The following is a 22733-nucleotide window of genomic DNA, read 5'->3' as shown; positions in this document are numbered from 1 at the left end:
GAAGAGAAAATAAAGAGGAAGATTTCTTATTTCAGTCTTTACTAGAAGACCCCAAACTCATTCTGTAGATTCATTCAACGAACATTGTGAAATAAATGTTTACTGTGAACATCTTAATATATACACATAATGATTAAGGAATGTAGCTCCTTCCATGGAAATTTTTATAATCAAATAATCTTCACCGTATATGTATACAAAAAGTAAAAGGTTATTTTTGTGCTGATAGATTTAAAGACCAACTGATTATGTAACAGAGTTCCTTCAAATAAGTGCCTCACAAGAAAATTTATAACCTAAAAACGTCCAGCGCCATGTGGTATTTTGTGTGTTGAACCAATAAGCTCATTAAAATAACATTGGGTAAACCCAAACACAATACAATGAAAGTTCTAACACAGCCCACATTAACCAACGAACTTTAAAATAATATCTTTGTTACGTGCTAAGGTTAAAAATTCAGCAAATTCTTTATATTTTTTCCACTTGAGATCATGTGTGGTTTTCTACTTTCCCGAGAAGTACACTTCTGTGGCTTTTTTGATCAAAGGAAGGTTATTTTTGCAAAGAGACATCTTTTGCAGAGGTCCCTGTTCTACTTAATCAAGGTTTCAAGAAGAAAAAGGAGCACAAGAGCGTTTACTAGTTTTTTAGCGAAACATAAAAATTCTTAGATTCTCTTCTTAGTGTGGACTTTGGAAAGGAAGGCGTGCATGTAAGGTTAGTCATCACTGTGTGTGTGTGTGTGTGTGTGAGAGAGAGAGAGAGAGAGAGACAGACAGACGGAGAGACAGACAGAGACAGAGAGAGAGAGGCAGAAAAGGAGGTGGAAGGAGGAAATAAAGGAATTTGGCTGCAAAATTGAGTAACAGTTTGAAACACTTGGCTTCCAGTTGTGAAAGATGAGCAACACTGGGGAAAAGGCTGGGCTAACAAGGGACCACTTGAGGAAAGCTTAATCTCAGCTGGCAGGCTGACGAGGAAGGTCAGCTCGGTGCACGTGTTCCCAGCTGGAGTTGGGCTCCCATTGCCAGAACAATTGTCTTCTGCATTTCAGCTTCTGAAGCTAACTGAAGGTGCCTTCACAGCCAGCTCCTCGGTGTCTCCCCTTAAAAGGGTTGGCTCTCTGCTGCCATGCCATGTCAATGTTATGTATCATTTCCACCGAGCAAGCGGCACAAAGGAATCTGTTTCTTATCGGTGTGTTGCTGTGTGTGTGTTAGTGTGTGCATGAGATGGCTTTCTTTCCCCTTGACCATCACAGTCTTTGTTGGAAGATGAAATCAAACTCCTTCTGAAGCCAAGAAGGGCAAAATGAACATGGAAAAAATGTGCATATGTTAAAAATGAGACACTTGAAAACTAGGGATTGCTGAATAATTTTTTTACATATATATTCCTTTTCATATTCTTTTCCATTATGGTTTATTACAAGATACTGAATATAATTCCGTGTTATACAGTAGGACCTCGTTGTTTATCTATTTTGTATATAGTATTGAATAGTTTGTATCTGCTATAATTTTAAATTATTAATGTTCACAGAAAACTACAGTTGAGTGTACTGTTGTAAGAGCTTTTAGAGATTATATCCCAATGTAACCTAAATTTTCTAAACATCAGTTCTTCCTTGAGGAGGTGCTCTTTACATTGAATATGCTTTATAATTAATTGGTCAGCTATTGGTTTTTCATGTCGACTTTGTAATACAATAAATGATTAACACATAGGTTTACAGCAGCAAATGAACTGAAGGACTGAAGAAACTAAATGGATAGTTCAGGAAAAGTTCTTCTTTGTTTGAAGGAAGGGACTTTTCTCTGACTTATCCAGATTTCTTATTTACACAGAAGTCTGTATCACTGGCTTAATTGTTAAACCGTGCAGCGCTTACAGAGTGATCGATAAGTAGATAAAAATTTGAAATAATTCTCCATTCTGAATCAAATAAATGATGTGTCAATTCATCTTATCTCATCAGTTTTAAAGGTAAATACAAACTTAAATAAAATTGGCCTATTAAGAAAGTTCATGTCTCTTTGAATTGACAAATAGTTCCAAAGAATTCAGCTACTTTATTTGACACATAGATCTGGTCATAGAAAAAACAAGTTTCATTTTTAACTTGGAAGTTATTAGTCAACTGATCACTCTTTATAATACTTGGGCACTACCACAATTTATCTTCGACTTGGAAACAAGAGAAATAGTTTTTGTGGTAGTAAGAAAATGGATATATGAAAAGGTATCTACTAATCTTAAAAGATAGGCCCTAAGCTATATAATATTATTCTCATTTTACTGAAAACTAAAAACTGCATTTCCCAGGATTCCTTGAAGAAATATTTGTGGTATTAGGGCTTCATAAACTGTGTTCCTAAGAAGAAGTATTTCAGCACCAATTACAATTACTATGAGGCATAGCTAAACATTAGAAGGCTCGTTTTCTTGTGTTTCTGGTAAACTGACCCTGAAGATAATTTCAAAGAGGCCCCCCAAACGTTTTGAGCAATGGAAATAGCCTTGCAATAAGCTAACGGGCCCCCAAGATAGGGATGATAATAGTACCTGTGTCAAAAAGTTGTTGTGGGATGTGGGATTGAGTAAAGTAGTAGCATAATGCCTGGCACTCAGGAAGAACAGTATAAACGTCAGCTGTTATAATTAGTGTCATTACAATAATAAAGTAATTTAGACAAGTAAATTCTGGTGCGTTTGTTAAACAACTCATGGCATCATTTAAGCAAAATACAATTTAATTGTATTTCCAAAGGGGCTGAGCCATAATTGTGGGATACCAGTAGCCTTGTGTTGTTCTCTTACTTGCAGACAAGTAGTTCTCATCTGTCTTTCTCTGGGCTCTTTTAGCCACTGGGATTTCAGCAGCTGGTTCAGCCAATTCTATTCAATTCAACATTACAAGTATTTACTGAACATCTCTTAAGTGCCAGGCACTGGTGTGGGCACTTGGGAAATAAAGTAGAAAATTTCCTAGCCTGGCGGAGCTCACAGTCTAGTGAGGAAGATAAACCCTGAAGGAAAGACAGCCCATCATTACCTCCTGGAGAATTATTCCATCTGATTTTAAGGAAGATGGTTTCATGGACAATGGTTGGTTCTTCTGCATACTTTTAAAGTAAATTCCAGCTTTTCCAATCCCAGATTTAAACATTGAGAATGAGGGTATGAGGAAGGACTCCTGCTTACGAAGCATTTTAAAAATAGTTAACCCAGTGTGTGGTTAATGGATGTTGACTAGACTTATCGTGGCTATCATTTTCGATACAAATATTGTATCTTTATGTGTACACCTGACACTAATGTTATACATCAATTATATCTCAATTAAAATTAAAGATTTTTTAATTAAAAAAAGGAAAAAAAAGTTAACCTACTAATTTGAACACCCTGTTAACCGTCTTTTAGCATTACTACTAGATAACATTATTCCATATTGTGAAATCAAATGATCAACGTTCTTCTACCTACCACTTTCAAATAAGGCATTTCCACTGGGCTCAACCAGTGTAAAAAAAAAAAAAAATTAACTTGAAGAGGTGGGAGAAAACACCAGAGATTTCAAGAATGAGCCTGCTTCCTACCATGTCACCTATGGAAAACCAAATTAATTTTGAATTATGAAAATTTTTATAAAAAATTCCACCACACAGCCTATGCAATGTCTCCTTTTCCCATAGCTAAGGAGTTCCATGGGTGAAACTGAGCATGTAGTTGGCGTCTATAATGACTGAATAAAACTGTATATCGAAGCTGACAGATCTGGGAATAAAAGAGTTGTAGTAGGTTGGAACTCATGGGTAGTTTAACAAATGAAATCCTAAGATACATCAAAAATAGCAATAGGACTAAATTATCAGCTTGGTAAGTAATATATCAGTGGTGGCGCTAATGCCAGTATGATTCACTTTTCTACTACAAAATGAGACTGTATAAAGGAAAACACTGCACCAGGAGTGAGGAGGTTGAAGCTCATAGGAAGGAATTTGCCTTCTCATGAAGAATTCAATTTACCAGAAATATCCACTTGTGGGTGTTTACAAGGAAATATGCCATTTAGCATTATTCTAAATTTATATAAATAACTGAACAAAACCAAAAGAATTACTTCACAAAATTGCTCAATGCAGCACTCACTACTGTTTTTCATTTCTGTATTATGGCATATGATTTGGTTTAATTGGAAACATACTTAAATTTATAGCTAAAATGACTTAAATGTATACATTCAATAGAAGAAATATAAAAAATGCTTTATTAAGGTAAGTAGATATTAGGTATCAGTTGTAAAACTATAAATATTCCACAATGTCTTTAATTTTATGATAGTTAATTGTTTACTTGGTTATTATGTCTATGCTTTTGACAGTTACATGTTTTGGAAATTAAAAACAAACAGTTCAGTTAAAAACTGGACTTTGAGAAATTATAGACTAATTTTGTGTTTCTGAACTTTTTAAAGCACATCCAAGTGGGAATGGTTTCATTATTAAAATATAATTTTATTTAATTACAAAGGTTATTTTTTTATTCCAATCTTCTAACTCATTGGTGACTGCCACCTTTCACTGCAGATCAGAACTCCGCCTTTACTTCGAAGAAAATGTGTAAAGGGAAAAAAGATCGAAGATCTGATTGAGGATCATGCTTACTATATGTAAAAATTCATTATTGTCACAAAAACTCTGCCATGCACATGTTGAACATATTCAGTAAAATATTTATTCTAAATCTACACCACAAAATTGTTTGAATCAGAGCCACTACTTAAAAAAGAAATCACTCAGACTAACTCAGTCAATTAGTTTCAATAATTGCCCCATAACAAAAACACTACTAAGAAAACCCGGGCATCCTGAAGAAAAAGAAAGAACTTCATTAAAATGCAGAAAAGTCACTGATATCATTATATTTTTAACGAATTTTGCAAGTAGGTTGTAGAGCAAACTATGAATTTTGCAACTGACCTGAATTTTAAGACTGCTGTAACAATTAAGGCTTTTGTAACCATCTCTAAAGTACAAAATTTTCCTTCATTTAAAATAGTTTTCTTTGCTTGAAGGGAAGTAGAAATATATTAAATAATTTTCAAGGAAGATTCTGAAAAGTTTCTTTAATTTTGAAACCGTATCTTAAATGCTTAGAACACATGTATGACACCAGGGCATCCTTAATTAGTTATAATTGAGATTTTTGATTGGTTTTTTAAATTAAAACTAGTTTTACCAGTTATGTGTAAAATTAAATTTTGTTACAAAGTTACATATGAAAAAGTAACCAAACTACATAAAATTAAAAAAAAAAATCTTTCTCTTGGTTCCTTTAGTTTATGTGACATAAATTTGCCTGTGGATGAAATGTTCATGTCTTTAAGCAATAGCAGGGAAAAACTCAGTTTTCGTTTAAAAATAAAATGGCTGTTCTAGATCAATAAAGAAAAGTATATTTATTATATTAAGATGTTCATTAGGATTTAGTTTTCTATTTGGATGCCACACTAACTGGATGAAAGATACATCAAAGTAGTATAGGGAGCTTACTTTTAAGACCCTATTAGCAAAAATGTCCACATTTGATGCATTAAAATAACTTACCTATAATAAGATTAGATGCTAGCACTATATTTCTGACAGATCACTACTGCTAGGTTGAGATGTACTAAACGTTGGAAATAACTATTGTCTGCTTTTGTCTTAACCTTGGTGTGTTCCTTGTTTTCTGCTGAGTGAGCTTTATCAGCCCCTGTTGTAAAATCAGAGCCCATAATCAATGGAAGAGAGAAACAGAGAGACAGAGAGACAGAGAGAGAGAGGGAGAGACAGAGAGAGAGAGAGAAAGATTAAGATTGAAAATTTCCAGTGTTTATACCATGCATGTTCAGTGGTCCAATTACAGATCCACTGGAGAATGCAGTTCAGTAAGAAAAGAGAGTTAATATTAATGTTTGGACTGGCTTAAGACTAAGCTTTTCTGGGGAAGAAAGATTCTAAAGCTGTACATAAACAGCTCTAACCTTCTATGAAGAGATTGAAGAAACTTTCTTTACCTACGAGTTGGACTAGCCAGTTATCAGATTGTGGCAAATCTATTTGCCAAACATGTGCAGCTGGAACTTGCCACCATCAATCTGAAGAAAATGAAATGCTTGTTCTTTTCTGGGGAGAGGAGGAAGATTAAGAGATAACAGTTTCACTCAAAGAAATGGTGGTAACTTATTACAAACAATAAAAGATAGTAGTCTGGTCTTTCACCCACATCAGTCTTTGCACACTGCAACTTTCTCATCAAAGCTTAATTACCACTGGGCCCCAGTGGAGCGGGGCTGTAACTTCGTGTTCCCATTTAAGAGCAAAAAGAAGTTATCTCTTAAAATAATACAACCAGTAAAACACAAGCTTATTTATTCAAATATGAGTAAATAAAGATTTCTCTTTCAGGTTGTGAGTGCACAAGTGAAGGAGAAATGGTCACTTAATTATAGGTGTAACCAAAAGAGGGCACCATCTACCCTTAATGTCGGCACAGAGTTCCTGAGGTTGTCAAAACAAACCCCCCAACCTCAAACCCTTCAACCCACCAAGGCAGGGCATCCGATGGCCTCTGGCATTTTGTACTCTATAAGGAGATCAATTCTGAAATTGCCCATCACGAAGAACATCAGTTTGGTTATTTACTTCAGGACTGATTTCTACATTTAGCACTCATATTCCCTGAAATGTTAACCATTAGATGCAAGTATTTGACATTTCACTGTGACGCTTTTCACAGACACTCTGAGTTTAATATTTTATAGGACAATGAGAAAATTTCCCCTTAGGCCAGGACACAGGCTGTCATCAACTAGCACTAGAAAAAGCTGACAATTAACTTCCTAATGGTATCTTAACTCCAAGGGGTTATCCATAATGATAGATAGGGAACAGTGGCAGTCAGATCTCCCCAGCACATGGAGGATGCAGTTAACTGCATTTGAGGTATGTGGGAAATGATTTGAAGCAGTATTTTATGCCAACTTTTAGTAACAGAAGCCTAACAAATGAGTGAGAGAAAAAAAGTCGTGACATTTATTTTCTGTATCCTTAAACAAGTTTTCTAACAAGTGTATTATTTAAATAGGTAAATGTTTGGGGGGATTGCACAACTCCCTTGTATATGGCCAGTTTCTTCAGGGTGATGGGGAAGAATAGTTCTAGGCTCTTAAGTGCAACTGCCAACCACTCTCAGAAATTCACGATACAGGAGAATACGTGATTCTTGAAACACTGAGTTTAGCAGTTAAACCCAGAGACTGGAGATGAATAGTACAGACAGTTTCGTAGTACAGATAGCTGTTTAGGAGGAGGAAATGTGACTTCTTAGAGAATGATCACTTAGGGGAGCAGATTTCCATCACTGCAAAAATATCACTACACCATGCAATTAAGTGCCACTGAAGGGAAACCTGGTGGGGAAATAGATTAATTTTATAAACTTTTCAGATCGGGAAAGCAGCCAAAATAGTTTTATGGTAGGTGAGGAAGAGACTGCCATCTACTAACACTAAAATATAGCAGGATAATCCCTCCCTTTCAACGCAAAATCAAAGCAAGTAAAAAAGAATTTTTTTTCTTCCTCACTCTGTCTCTAGAAAAAGAATCACTATCTAGTGTAAAGCGTTGTGCAAGCCTCTTCATGTTTCTTCCCTCCAGAAAACAACTAAACAGAGGAAAGACCGAGTTCACAAACATCCCAACTCGCTCCTGCCAAGGTACATCAGAGAAGCCGAAACTGGGATTGCCAGGGTTTGGGGTGGGCTCACCGCAGTGCCTCGAGTTCAAACCTAAACAGGTAACCTTGTGGCCACGAGTGCCCCTTTTCCCGAGTGGTCCCGACCCCTGGTCTCTCTGCTCGAAGGAAGCGAGCCCCAAATTCTCCCCAGGGCGATGGAGAGTTGTCGACTTGGTTCCCAAGAATCGGGTTCCTCCTGGGTCACCTCATCCACCCAACCACCTGTTACCCTCCGGGCCTGGATTTTCCAGACAAGATTATGAAATGAGCCGCTGCCTCGTCTCCGCAGTTGGGGTTTGGAGTCTGTGGTGGGGGGATGACGGGCTGGGAGGATCCCCGAGGGATGACAGAGAGCTTCAGGTCTCCACTTGGGTGTCTGCGCCGCTGTTTACCCGCCCCGCCGCCTTCAGCCCACTTCCCTTTCCTCCCCCGGAGGAGGAGATGGTTAAAGATTACACCGTGGCCGCGGGCACTTCAAAGGCCGGCTCGGGCAGCCAAAGGTAAAGATAACGTTCTGGCAGCTCTTATCGGGCTTGTGGTTGCCACATTATAATCACTTCATTTAAAAAAAAAAAGGGGGGGGGGGTGGGAGAGAAAGAAAAAGAAAGAAAAGAAAAGAAAAAGGTTACATCACGCGACTGTGCAAGGGATGCAGAGTAAATTCCTTTGGAGCTGGACGAGTTGGAGTTCTCCTTTGGGGAAATTTTTACAGCCCATCTCTTCGTGGAACGCGACAGGACAAGGAGGGGAGGTTGGGGCAGGGACCAACTGGGCAGCCTGCCCTTGGGTTCCAGGCTCAGGGGCACAAATGTCCACAATGCAGGCAAATGCCTCCAGTCGGAGGAATTCGCGCGGCGACCTGCCTAGAGCTGGACCGCAAAGCTGCAGCGCACCAGCGCTTTCCCGGGTTGCACTTGAAGGCGCTTCTCTGCGGGCCCAGAAAGTGCGGGCGTGCTACCCCGAGACACGTGCATTTCCCAGGGGCCCAAACACGCCTGGCCAAGACGCCCTTTGCAAACTCGCCCGCCCCCTCCAGAGCAGGCGGGAGCCGAGGAGCCCCCAGCCTGGCCTAGGGCCCGCCTCCTTTCCTCCCTCTGCCCCCTTTCCGGAGCGGAGTGAAGGCGCACTTACAGGTAGGAGGTGAAGACACTGAGGTTGGAGGGCAGCTCCGAAAGCCCCAGGTCGGAGCAGTCCACCCTGAGCAGCATCCTGCCGTCCGGCTCGCACTGACAGTGCGCGGGGCACCCCCGCAGCAGCGCGCCCGGCCTCGGCGAGCCGCCCCCGGCCGCCAGCTGGAGCAGGACGGGCAAGGCCAGGAGCAAGCCGGCCGAGGAGGTGTCCATGGTGCCCGGGCAGGGGGCCGCGAGCGGGGCGCGGCGGGAGGGCAGCGTCGGGCTTGCGGCGGAAGGTGGCGCGCCAGGCGCAGCTCGGCGGGCTTCTGCGGCTCCGCGGGCGCCTACAGCGCGGGGCGCCGCGCTCCTGACCCCCGGCGGGGGCGCCGAGGAGAAGCGCTGCGGGGCCCGGCCGTGCCCCTGCCGCCACGCGGGCCTCGGGAGCGGCCCTGGCTGCAGCCGCTGCGGGGGCCGTGCGCGCTGCTGCTGCAGGCGGCCTGCTCGGTGTGGAGCAGCATCTCCGCTCGCACGCTCGTTTTTTAAAGCGCTCCGGCCCGAATCGCGCGCCCAGTGACGTCAGCGCAGCCCGGCTTCCCAGGCACCCCCCGCCTGGCCCCACTTTCCCTCCTCCGACCCCCTCCCTTCTTTCCCGACTCCGCGGCTTGGAGGCGGCTGGCGGCGCGAGGTGCAGGCGAGTTCTCAGCGCTCGGGCTTTGCCTCCGGGGCGCGGATTCCGGCGCTCAGCGCCGCAGGAGGAGCAGAGGAACCCCATCCCCACCCCCACTCCCTCCCGCGTCCTGGCGACCCAGGTCAGAGAGCCGAAAGGGACCTGCTTCAGACGGACGCAGACAGACGCGCAGGGGCCGAGGGATGCGGCACGCTTCCTCTAAGAACACTTCAAATAATGGAGGGACTACATGGAGTGGTTAGAAAAAAAAAAAAAAGACTACAATTCAATCCAGAAAAACAGTTACACTAACAGGGTAAGGAACCAGGCGTCCCCAGGCGAAGGATGGGTGGCCTTTTTGATCCTTACCTCAAGCCGCCCTGTCTGGCTCGCTTTTGCCCTAAAATCGAAACGCTGGGCTAATCGCTAAGTAAATACAGCTCGTGAGCAAGCACTCCAATTCTGTCTAATCCACGGGGTAAGAAGTCGAAGTGACTGTTTTTTTAAAGTGATTTAGGATCCTCTGGAAGTCAGTCACCTTTAGTAAAGCAATGCGGGACAGACAGATAGATGGGTGTTTGCTTTTGTTCGGCGGCCTTTTCATCCTAAGTGTCCCAGGGTTTTCTAAGTAAGTGCAGTCCCACCCAGGTGTGAGAACCATTGCCAGTGCAAAATGCGTGTTCTCACACTCTTCAAAAGTGTCCTGCAGGGAACCCGCAGGAGAAAGGAGGAAAAGGACTCAGGGCTTTCTTGGAGAAAAGGCCTCGGTGAGGAGCAAGTCGACGTCTGCAGACCTGAGTGAGTGGCTGAAAGAAGTTAAGGCCCAAGCCTGCCACTTCAACTCACAAAAATGTACAGTTTTCACTCCAGGCACAATGTCTCCTTGCTTCATGAAGGTGGAGAACCCTTATGGCTTTTAAGGCCTCTCTTAATCTTCTTCCATCCTGCTGAGTTTCCCATATAAATTTCTGAATTTTACAGTTGGGAAGATTTTTTTCTTTGTGTGTATTTACTCTCCTTCATTTAAGAAGTGATCCCCAAAGCTGGCTAACCACCTGTGGAACTTTAAAAAATATATAGATTCCTGGACCTAAATCGGTATTCTGAACATGTTCCTTTCTATGGAGAATCCCATCATTAGCAAGCTTGTGATTCTTTGGACTGGATGGAAGGAGAAAGTGGCTAAGCTTTATATACTCCATTCTCTTCATTTTGCAAATAAAGATCCTGCAGCCCAGAGATTTTGGAAAATTTGACAGTGGCTGCTGAAAACTGTGAGTTAACCCTGATTTCTGGATATCAGTGCAGTGCCTAATTCTGTCCTGGTCCTTCACTTGTCCCTTTGCACATCACATCCATTACCATCCCTTTGCTTATTCTCACGTTATTCTTGCTTCTCCCAGCCATTCCTTCTACATTTATAGAATGCCTACTGATTACCTATTTTCCTTCCCTTTTTTAAAAAACCTATCCCCAGATTACTTATTTTGTAAGTAAGCAGTTCAAGACTTACTCTTTCTGTAAAACCTCCTGTAACTATAGTCTAATTAATCATCAGGCAACAAATCTTTGTAGAATAGCTACAATCATGATACAGCAGTGACCTAGGGAGGCAAGTTACCTCTCTTCATGGAGCTTGCAATCTAAGAGGAGCACAGACTCTGCACAGGAATCCCAGGAATCTCACTGAAAGTGTATGTTATAAATACCACATAATTGAGCCCTGAAGTTTTCTTGAATGCTGATGTGTTTTGTTTTCCCAACTTTATTGTGATAGCTTTTGGAGCCACTTGTCTTTACCTGTAGGACTCATACAATGGACTCATGGTAGTGGAAACTTAACAAATATTTATTGACTGACTGATTTATCAACACAGGCATCCAAATATGGTTGTGTCCATCATCTTACTGAGGGCTTTTGTCAACAGTTTCTATGATTTCAGGGTTCCAAAAAGAGCATAGCACTTTGGTTGTGGAATGAATCAGGCAGAACTGGATTTGAATCTAGGTTTTGACAGTTTTAGGCATTTGATCAGAAGCACAGAATGAGCCTATCTAAGTCTCTGTAAAGGAGGATTATTATTTACCTAGGTAGTTCTAAATGTGAAAATCTCTGGAACTTGGCTTAGAGCAGAGTAAATTTTCAACCTGTGTTAGTGCCTTTCCTCTTCTGTTCAGGAATTGAAGCTTGTTAACAAATTCATGTAAAGCAGAGGGATTTCTGATTCAATTACAAGGAAGAAAGACAGCTATGCTGGATGAAGCCAGGTGTAATGAACATCTGTTACTTATTTTTTGTTTTTTCACATGCCCAACATTTCTCCTCTTTCTTTTTGGTAAGAGCACTCCACACTTTTCCTTTGGGAAACTACCTCCCAAACCTTAGGTGACTCTGGTAGAGCTGTCAATCATGTAGCCCCACTTTCCTGCCCCTGGGGTAAGTATATGACCCAAGCAGAGCAATCGGAATCCATCTGGGGGATTGTCATGGACTCTGGGGTGAGAGGCTCTTTTCTGGCTTCATGAGTTCTAAGGACAAGGAAACCTGGAGCTCAAGGGAGCTGTCATTCTCCCTTGTGGAGAGAGCTCACCAGGAACTGAACATAAGCATTAGTGAGGAGAAAAGCAAAATCCTAAGGTCCTCTTTTAAACATCTGGATCTAAAGCTGTTTCTACTCCATCACTTCCCAACTGGGTGAACAATCAATTTTGTTTTGTCTTGTTGCTTAAGGTAATGAGTAAGGATTTATCTGTGATCACTTGCAATCAAGGATGCTCAGTAAAAACCTGCAAGTCCAGGAAGCATGAATACGTGAGTGAGACCTGATGAAATTCAAGGTCTTGTAGACCTTAAAACATAGAAAATCATATGGGTTGAAAATAAGAATGGTTCTTCTAATAGTGATTTTATTGTCTGAATGCATATATGCTAATTACTTTATCTTAGCTAATAAGAAAATACAGCAAACCAGATTCCTTGTGCACTACAAAGAAAAAGAAAAGAAAGAAAGCTCTACTAAGGGCTCTGAGTAGTGGTCTCTCTGTTTTATGGCAAATAACATTTAATTTATAGGATCAAGTTATCAAATTGCATGATAAGGACCATAAGCATTGACTCAGCTCTTTATACATTTACATGTTCTCACTCAGTCCTCACCTCATACCAACCTTATGAGGTCAGCATTATTCTTACCCCAAATTTAAGGATAAGAAATGCAAGTCATTTTCCTAATGGTGACTAACAAGTCAGTGATGCAACCAAATTCTAACCTGAGTCTTTTGACTTTAAGTTCTTTACCCTTTCCTAAATCCCTTGGGAATTCTAGACATACAGAGTTAAACTGGACAGTATCTTGGGTTTACTATTGTTTTACTGAGAAAGAAATTCACATATTTTGGTAAAGAAAAAAAAAGTGTAGTCTTTTTGGATGGCAGTGGAACCATTTGGAGCAGAGAATGGTGGTTTTTTCCTGTGACAGAAAGGACAAGTATATATTCAACGTTTTCCCCCTTAAGTATATATATTTCTAGTTTCTTTCGACAACCAGTTACCCACAGGAATACATAGCGGTGAGATGTCAGAGCAAAACAACTCCACCCCTTACATGTGATAGTAAGGTTAGTAGGCTAAAGTAGATTCATTTGGTATTATGCCTGGGTGAGATGTTCATATTATTTATGGTTTTGAAAGGTATCTGACTGTTAATGAGCTGGTGTGTAATGGGAATATCTCATGCCAGGATTGAAATCCCTTTTTACTTCTTAGACTCTTTGCAAGTTCCTAAAATCAGTTCTGGTAAAGTACAGTCTAGTTTGTGTTTCTGGGTTTGCTAAACGGATGCTTTCCTAATTCTTTAATCTTTGATAAAAGTCCACAACTAAAAACATTTGTGTACACCGCATGAATTACTAATAAGCTTAGTTGAAGCATGCCAGGATAATTTAAGTTAACAGGTAAGTCAATAGTTCTTTTACAAGTATAGTGAAATAGTGTTTACACAACTGGTGGGCCATTACGGACTTATTTAACTTGTTTGAAAGAGTATAGAGCCCATTATGTGCCCTGCTCATTTTACATTCATGATATAATCAGGCTTATGCTGAATTTCTTAACTTCCTTTTACCAACAAAGTCTAATTAATTGAGAAAGGAGGAGGATTTAAGAATAAAGATCTATTTTCTTTCAGAATTATTTATTTAGCAAGAAAGCATTAGTTCAGCTAATTCATTACTTTGAAATAGCTTATTATATAATATCGATGGGATCTGTCTTTGATATTATCCAACACAAAGGAAACCTTTAAATATATCCACATGTTCACAACATGCTAAGAGAAAGGACAGTGGTACATGATGTTATTAATTCTTTAGCTCATTTTGATCTCCTTGTTTTATTTCATGTATGATAATGAACATGTATGATAATGAACATGATTCTACTGGTATGCAGCCTGCATCCTGGGAACATGTGTCCAATCAAATTCACATGTAAACCAGAGAGAGGTTTTCTTTTCAAACTAAGAATAAGATTAAGGAGAAAAAAAATAATAAAACACTTAAAATTAAATGATCTTCCTGCTCATTCCCATGTTTTAAAAATTCTGCCAAATATCACCTTAGCATCCAGACAAACTCTTCCATATGCCCATTTTGGTGGATCTTTTTATGGTTTCTTTAGAACTACACTTTTTTAGGATTTTTGACCATCTGTCGTGTCCACATGCTCATATTTAAATGTCAGGGTTCAGACAGACCACACACCTTGCTCCAAAATGATGAGAGGCTAACAGGTTCCCATTGGCAGGGATGCTTCTCCCAAGGCCCATTGCTAGAGTATATTCAGATCTACAATCTCTCAACTGCAATTCTGAAATCCTAAGAGCTCTGAAAAAGGAAAGACTTCTGAAACAAACTTGGTGGCACAATGTGAACTGAACGGACATGAATCTGTTTATAGTCTTTTTCTCGTTTCGTGTTAATATTCGCTCAGTTTGCCACAGAAATGTTGATGTGTTTGATTGCAGGGTGCTTCCTCAGACTCCACTGGGGGTTTTATATAATATATGGGATATCATTCCCAATATAGTCTATTTTTCAAATCCTCCAAAATTCTGCATTTGCAACAGCTGTGACCTTGACATTTTTGGCAAAGGGATTATGAACCTATAAACATCAGCAAACTTTGGAATATTCATCTCGTAAACAATTTTCAGAAGAAAGACAGAAAAAAGGAGCGTTAGAACTTGTTGGATGAGGAAAGAGAGGGAAGTACCTTCGAAAGCACAACCCAGAGAGAGGAGAAAGGAAGTGGTCAGCTCAGGTGAGTGAGCGGCCATCATTGGACACATTCTCCTTTGCAGAGTACAGGGCAGAACTTCCTGTCTCTTCTTCTGGGGACATATCTGTAGAGTAGCTAGTAGAAACCATTCTATATGTTAGGAACGAGCTCTGTCTCAAACACTAGAGAATAAATAACCATTGATAAGCATATTTCAGGAAAGAAAAAACAGAGGTGTTGAGCAGATAGTAATAGTAAAAGTAAGGGGAAGGAATTGTACAGCTCACTTAGAAGAACAAATTTATGGATTTTATTCCATGGACATGCAGGATTTATAAAGGAAAGTAAACAAATACAGAGCACGCTATTTCCCCAAATGCTTTATTTTGATAAGTCTGGTGTATTTTCATTGAGTATGCATAGTAGCATTTCACTGCAAGTGCAGTCTCATAAAGCAGGGCAAAATATATTGCGCAAACATTGTGGCTCAAGTCAATGAGTCATAATAAAACATTGTCCAGATTGCTGCAATTAAAATTTACAGAAGCTTTTTGTTGAGTGTTGTTAGGTTTGTGGATTAATAAAATGAGCCTGTTTGTTTTAATTTTTCTTTAACAAGGACTAACATTTTGATTTTAAGTTTCATAGATTTTTCTTCTTTTGCATAGATTTTAGATTGTATTTAGTAGAAAGAAATCTCATTGCAGCTTTAAAAATATATAGATATTCTAAATACATTTTCTAAGAGGCGATCCCTCTCCTTTTCTTCCCATCCTTCACTCTCCTTTGTTCACATTCTCTCTGTTTTTCCCCCTCCCATTTTCTCCCTAACTTCCCGTGGGGATGGCTGGGAGAGTGTGGAATGGTGTGAGGGTCATTGGCTTGGTCACCTATGAGAAGGGCAGCATGACATAGCAGCACAGTACAGGTTTTGGGTTCTCACAGGCCAGGGTTCAAATCTCTGCTCTGTCATTTACAAGTTGTGGGACTTGGAGGAACTTCATCTGTGAGGCCCAGTTTCCTCATGTGCACGATGAGGACAATTGTACCAACTTTGCAGAGCCATTAGCAGAACAAGACCTAGTGTGTTACAGGGACTTCCATGCAGTAAGCACTTAATATATGGTAGTAATAAAGGACCTTCCATTCTTTTCTTGAATTTTTTCCTTGAGAAAGTCTCTTCAACTCTATAGAGACTTTCACTTTTTTCTTTCACTTTTTTCTTTTGCTAATGACATGGTACTTTGAACATTTACTGTGGTTTCACATGAAAGTAGAGTGTTTCACAAAACTTTGAGATGACCTTGGTCGGGAACATTTGCTAGTGAAACAGTCTGAGTTACATTTATCAGGCCTCAGTTTCCAGTTTTAGTAAAGCCTCAATTCCCAGTTTTAATTAAAATGTATCTATCCAAAGACGTATATTGCACGTTCAATAGATGCCAAGCACTGGAAACGTGGGGATAAATACATATGGCGCCTGCTTTCAAGTAATTCACCACTGAGTTGAGAAGACAGACATGAAAAACAGAAAATTAAAATGCAGGATAATAACAGGGATAAAAAATAATGCTGCTAGGGTAAAAAGGAGGGAGGAACTAACTCTGCCTCAGAGAAAGGCTTCACAGAAAAGGTGATATTCGGAGCAAGTTCTTGAAGGCTCAGCACGAGTTTGTTAAGGGAAGAGAAGTGCAAGGCCATCCCTGGGAGTGTGATGAGGACAAAGGTAATTTTTAGACAATGATTAGCATGGTGCTAGCTCAGGGTGAACATGTGTGAATCTTGGGAAACTGGCATAAGGAGAAGCTGGAGAGATACACTAAGGCAGAGGGATTGTGAAGAGGGTGTTACATGCCATCTTATTAAGCTTGGGCTTGATCCTGGGTGCAACAGGGGGCCAGGACATCTTAAGCAGGGGAATGATGTCACATTTTTTCTTTGGGAAAAGAGAACTTTAGTGTCAGCATGGGGCACTGTGGGAGCAGGAGTCAGGAGTTATCACTGATTTCAGTATATGCATATTTGAGCAAGAGGTGAGAAATGTATGTAGCACTGGACATGGCGAGGTAGTAGGTGTTAGATTCCTGAGATATTTCAGGGGTGGAATTGGCACAACTTCGTGCCTATGATACCTACAAGGGACAGAATGGTTGTAATGTCTGTTTTGCCTTTAGCCTGGGAGGCTGGGTAGATGATGATTATTTACTGAAAAATGTTGTTACCATTTTTGAGTCCTTATTTGTGCCAGGTGCTGTGCTAGGTGACTTAAATGCATCTTTTAAAAAATTTATCCCTGTCAACAACTTGTAGGGGAAATATAATTATCCTCTTTTAAACAAATAAGGAAAGTGAGGCTCAGAGAAATTAAATAACTTTCCAAAGTTGCTTTTCCAATAAGTGGTGAAGTTGACATTGAATCTGTGGTCAGATAGGACTCCAAAACCACACTTTTAAGCCCCGGAAGAGGATCAGGCTTTGAAAAAAAGATAGTAAATTTAACTTTGGACACGTCAAGTTTGCAGTTGAAAAAAGTTTTCAAAAATCGCTTAGGCTGCTGACTATAACATGGAATTTTACAGCTTCAGATCTTTCTTGTGGACTCTTTGATTTAAGCCAGACATAAATTCTTGATCACAGGCTTGATGCAATGGCCTCTGTGTTTGTGTTGCTCTCTCCCAATGGTAGATCACATGCAGGGCTCAGAAAACCCGAAATTCAGGAGCTGTGACAATGTCCTAACCAATTATGATGGCAAATATTTTTGGCAAGTGACTTCTAAGGTTCTTTATTCTACTTGAGCTTTTTCCAGTCACATAATGGCTGAAATGTAATGCATTTTGAAGACATAAAAGACTTTTCCCCCTTTTATGAATGATATTACCCAAGTAATTAAAACTTTTTTCCTCTTATAAACTGTCATTATTCTTCATCTTTCTGTTTCATCAGGCCATAATGTAGTTTCTGAAGGCATTTTATAAATGTTTCTTTGATAAGTCAGTTACAAGAGGAATGAATACAAGCTAGTTGTAGAAATATTGAAAAATAAACAATTATAGAACAAAATTAAAATCATGTGCAACCCCGCCACTTGAACATAAGAGCTGTTAACATTTTACCTATTTCATTTCAGTGTTCTTAGTACATATATATATTTTACCCAATTGTGGTAGTTTTCCACTTATAATGGGAAAATATTATCCCTCATTAATAATATTTGTAAATACCAGTTTTTTAATGTCTTCATGATGGTTTATTCTCCCTATCCCACAGATGAGGAAATTGGTGCTCAAAGAACTTGAAAAACTTCCCAAAGTATGAAGCAGATTTGACCCCGTTCTATACGCTATGTGACCTCTCAATTTGGCAAGGAGGATTCAAGATTTAGAGAAATGACCATACTAGAATGCAGGGTATGGGAAGTTCGTTAGGAGAAGTTCAGAGGTTTTAGGAGTTTGGAGGCAGAAGGGACTATGTCCTGCTGGTAGAATTAGGGAAGGCTTTATGGGGCAGACTGCATCTGAGATGCATCTTAAAGCAAGGGCAGTAATTTGACATTGGAGAAAGATATTTAAGAGCAGGGAACAGTATGAACAAAGGGATGATGGCAGGAAAGCTTGGAACCTATTTGGGAAATTGTGTTTAATTCAAACTTGGTTGACTTTTGGGCTTTTAAAAAGTTTTTGTGTGCAAAGCTATAAAATTGAAAGTTAGGAGAAGATTGAATTAATTTCAGATACTTTGTAGATGGATGGGTAGGAAAGCAATTATGCCTTAGGAGCCTAACTTTGGCATTGGGGCCTGGGGATGATTGAAGGGAGAAGGTGGCAGAAAGACTACTGATTCAGTGTATACTTATTGGGCACTATTATATTCTGGGTATACCAGCTAGAACAATACAACAGACAAAGTTTCCAAGCTGGCTTGTTGAGAGAAAGGTGGTGCTATTAAAAAAATGAGCAGATGTGGGAAAGAAAAGTCCAGGTTTGGGTACGTTGAGTTTGGGTGGCCCAGGACTCAACTGGATATTCAGGCTGGTTCTTCAGAGAGAGGGGAGGGATAGACGTCCACATGTTTGGGAATTCTAGCTGATGAGGTGGTCATGGTTGATACTGATCTTGAGAGGTGATGGATGTAAGTGTGGGAACTGGTGGAATTGTGGAGGAAGGGATTGTAGATAAATATCTTACATTTACTGACTATTCATCAGGCACTGTTCTAAGCATTTTACAGGTATTATTTAATCCTCAAACCAACCCCATGAGGTAGTTATTATTTACTTCCCCACTTTGTAGATACCCCCATTTTACCTAGAGATATGGGTTTGCTTCCAGACGACTGCAATAAAGCAAGCCACACAAATTTTTTGGCTTCCCACTATGTAAAAATTATGTTTATACTATGCTGTAGTCTATTAAGTGTGCAATAGCAGTATGTCTAAGAAACCGATGTACATATCTTAAAAAATACTTTATTGCTAAAAAATGGTACCCATCATTTGAAACTTCAGTGATTCATAATCTTTTTTGCTTGTGGAGGGTCTTGCCTTGTATGCTGATGGCTGCTGACTTTTCAGGGTGGTGGTTGCTAAAGGTTGGCGTGGCTGTGGACGTTTCTTAAATTAAGACAACAATGAAGCTTGCTGCATTGATTGACTCTTCCGGTCACGAACAGTTTCTCTGTAGCATGTAATGCTGTTTGAGAGCATTTACCTACAAGCAGAACTTCTTTCAAAATTGGCGTCAACCTTCTCAAATCCTGCTGCTGCTTCAACGCCTAGATTTATGTAATATTCTAAATCCTTTGTTAACAATCGATTAAATTCACCTTCTCATATGGGTACAGTTCATGCACCCAAAACAATGAGAGTAGTAACATCAAAGATCTCTAATTAAAGATCGCCGTAACAAATATAATAATAATGAGAGAGCTTGAAATGTTGCAAGAATTACCAAAATGTGACACAGAGACACAAAGTGAGCAAATGCTGTTGGAAAAATGGCGCTCATAGACTTGCTTGTCACAGGGTTGCCACAAACCTTCAGTTGTAAAAAATGCGGTATCTGCAAAGTGCAGTACAACGAGATATGACTGTATAGATGAGGAGACTGAGGCCCAGGATCACACAGCTGGAGAATGTTAGATCTGGGATTTGACCTCAAGCAGGCTGACTGTAAACCTGTGTTGTCAGGCTCTCCTTTCTGCTTCCCAAGGAGAAGAGAGAGAGAAGACAAATCTGAGAAATCTCAACACTTCGAGGAGAAATCAGGAAGAGGAGTCAGCAGAGACCAAAAAGGAGCAGTTACGAAAGGGCATTAGAAGGAAGCCCAGAGAGGCTGTCACCAGGAGGATGGGTAGGCACAGTGTCAAACACTATAGGCACATCTGTTGAAAGGCACATCATTGTGGGTATGGAACAGGTGTCAGTGAAACACTAAGGCTGCATCTTTGTGGTTTGAAACAAGGTTTTGTTTAGTTACTTAGCCAGGAAGAATATTCAGAAGAAGTATGGTTATTAAGCAACTGGTACCTGGTTGGTTGATCATGGTCTATATCTACATTTACATATTCTTAGTTTTCAATACCAGGACTGATCACTTATTAATGGAAATCTGACGTAACCTCACCCACTAATAATTTTGAATAGCTGGGGGAATAACTCATTTGAGGGAGAGAAAAGTCTGACTCATATGCTTTTTGCTGAAAAGAAATATGTTTACTAATTTAGAGTACGAACAAAAAAGAAAACTACTCCTGGAATTGGGCTTAACAAAATTGCGTCAAATTAAGCACATGCCTGAAGGAAAGTTACAAATGACTTACAATTATTATTTCAGTGGTTTTATGAGTAAATTTGTAGTTCCAGAATCACCTTCCTTAAGGCTATCCTCTTAATTTAATTCAATAAGAATTTATTGACCACTATTACAGCTTTAAGCTGTGCCAGGCACAAAGAGTGCTGTAAAAGGGATATTTACTTATTTATGGAATATTTACTGAGAACTTACTTGGTTTGGCACTGTGTTTGGTACTGAGGATAGAATGGTGAGTGAAATGGAAATGGTCCCTGATCTCCTGGAGCTTCTGGTCTAGTGGGAGTGATAGACATTGATTAAAAACAGGCACACCACAAATAAGTACTTGCTTACAAACTGATCTGAGTGCCATGAATGATCTTTTTGGGAAACAAGATTTACCAATGAGAGAATAAAATAAAATGACATGCAAAAATGAGTGGCATTGCCTAGAATGATGTTTATACCATAAATTTGTTTAGTAATCTCTCTTTTAATAGATAGATGAAGTAAACACTATTCCAAACACTAATAAAATTATTATCCTTCTCAATTAGTGTGAGTAATTGAGTTTTACTCAATTGAGTTTTACACTTTTAATTTCATTCACCCTTTTCCTTTAGGCATTGTTTATCTCTATTTTTCCTTTGCTTGTAAAACTGTGTAATTGTGGTGGCAGCTCATTGGTTTGCAGGTTCATGCTAGTGGCAGGCAAGCGAAGACAATGGAGGAGGAATCATATTAATAAGAGTTTTAACACTTCAATTTTGAGGCTGCTTTGAGTGTTGTAAAGGTGTGTGTGTCATCTCCAGCAAGGGGACAGGTGGCTATACTAAGTAGCTGAACTTCCTCAGATACTTACTCGGTTGAAATCTCTTGAAAGAGAGATCAATGTTTTCTACAGTGTTAAAAAATTTCTTGCATGACCACTTCAGTGCCAAGTCACTGTGGACAGTCAATTGTTGATCGACATTAATGTTGACTTCCAATGTTGGCTTGAGTTGTTGGTTTGTCTGTATATGAAATGTCAGAAGAGGTGTTGTTTTTCCAGGAAATTCAAAACCTTTGAGAATGTGCTTTTCATTTCATTTCCAAATGCTTTTCAACCTTCACACTGAGCTTGTACTCATAGCCCAGGACAGAACATGTGGCAGAAATCTGGCAAATCTTTTTCAGAGGAAGAGGTGTATTAGTTACAAAGAAAGAAAAAGTGAATATCACAGACTTTGGAAATGGAGAAAAGCTAAAAGAAGAGGCCATCTTGAAAAAAAAAAAAAAAAAAAGAACAGCTTATTCTGAGGTATAAATGGAAAATATAATATGATTTCTAAAATTAACTTGTCTTTCTTTAGAAACTGTCAAGATAGGCAACTTTTTTTTCACTAAAAGTCCTTTAAAAGTAAAGTTTTTGTTTATTTTACATAATGTGGGTAAGACAAAGGGAATTTTTAAAAAGTTATAAAAAGTCTATGGTGGAAGAGTATTAAAAAGAGTAATTCCTTAGATGGTAAATTTAGAATAGTAAAGGAAAACGTTTATTCTAATAATAATATTTAGTTACTATCTCTGGGTGGTAGAACTTCAGTTCTTACGTCAATTTACTGGCCATAGCTCTAGGATGGCTTTTTATAAGAATTAGGATTTCTTGACATACTAGAGGATAGTAAAAACAAAAACCAAACACTAAAACCCAAAAAATGTGGTTAACAAAAAACTTGTGATGGAATTTCACATGTCCTGTGATTTCTTCCCCTGTTGGCTGTTTCACTTAAGGTTCCAGGTTCTAGGATGAAGAAATGGATTCTTTTCATGTTATTGAAAACTCTTAGGAAAAAGGGGAACTGCTTCCTGACTTCTAATTTGAATTCTTATGTATATTAACTATAATTCCCCCGAAGTGCTGTTTTGCAAAACACATATTATGTAGTTACCCCCAAAGAGAAACAAGAATGTAAATCCTTAGAGGAAAAAGAGCAGCATGTGACTAAGGTTTAAGTTCTGGTCTGATGTATAAACTAAACTTAGTGTGGTGCTATAAGAGGAATGTGTTTGCCTGTAGTTTATATTTATCTATGAGTAAATATACATATATATATATA

The 22733-nt window shown here is 39.5% G+C and overlaps 2 protein-coding genes across 13 annotated transcripts in view; one reads left to right on the top strand and one right to left on the bottom strand.

Moving 5' to 3' along the window:
* The window catches only part of LGR5 (leucine rich repeat containing G protein-coupled receptor 5), a 121640-nt gene extending 112384 nt beyond the window's left edge, over positions 1-9256 (bottom strand). For all 3 annotated transcript variants that reach the window (XM_082351572.1, XM_082351573.1, XM_082351574.1), the window contains exon 1: positions 8917-9256. In XM_082351572.1, the coding sequence (XP_082207698.1) occupies positions 8917-9128 (212 nt within the window). In that variant the 5' untranslated portion in view covers positions 9129-9256. The remainder of the gene's footprint in view (positions 1-8916) is intronic.
* Positions 9257-9667: 411 nt separating this feature from the next.
* Positions 9668-22733, top strand: part of TSPAN8 (tetraspanin 8) — a 249805-nt gene continuing 236739 nt past the window's right edge. For all 10 annotated transcript variants that reach the window (XM_082351728.1, XM_082351727.1, XM_082351725.1 and 7 more), the window contains exon 1: positions 9668-9880. The gene's annotated coding sequence lies outside the window, so the exon portion shown is untranslated. The remainder of the gene's footprint in view (positions 9881-22733) is intronic.

This window comes from Balaenoptera borealis (genome assembly GCF_965194805.1).
Source record: "Balaenoptera borealis genome assembly, chromosome: 13".
In the NCBI taxonomy this organism is placed as follows: Eukaryota; Metazoa; Chordata; class Mammalia; order Artiodactyla; family Balaenopteridae; genus Balaenoptera; species Balaenoptera borealis.
The sequence above is the reverse complement of the archived record's forward strand: the minus strand, read 5'-3'. Positions and strand labels throughout refer to the sequence as shown.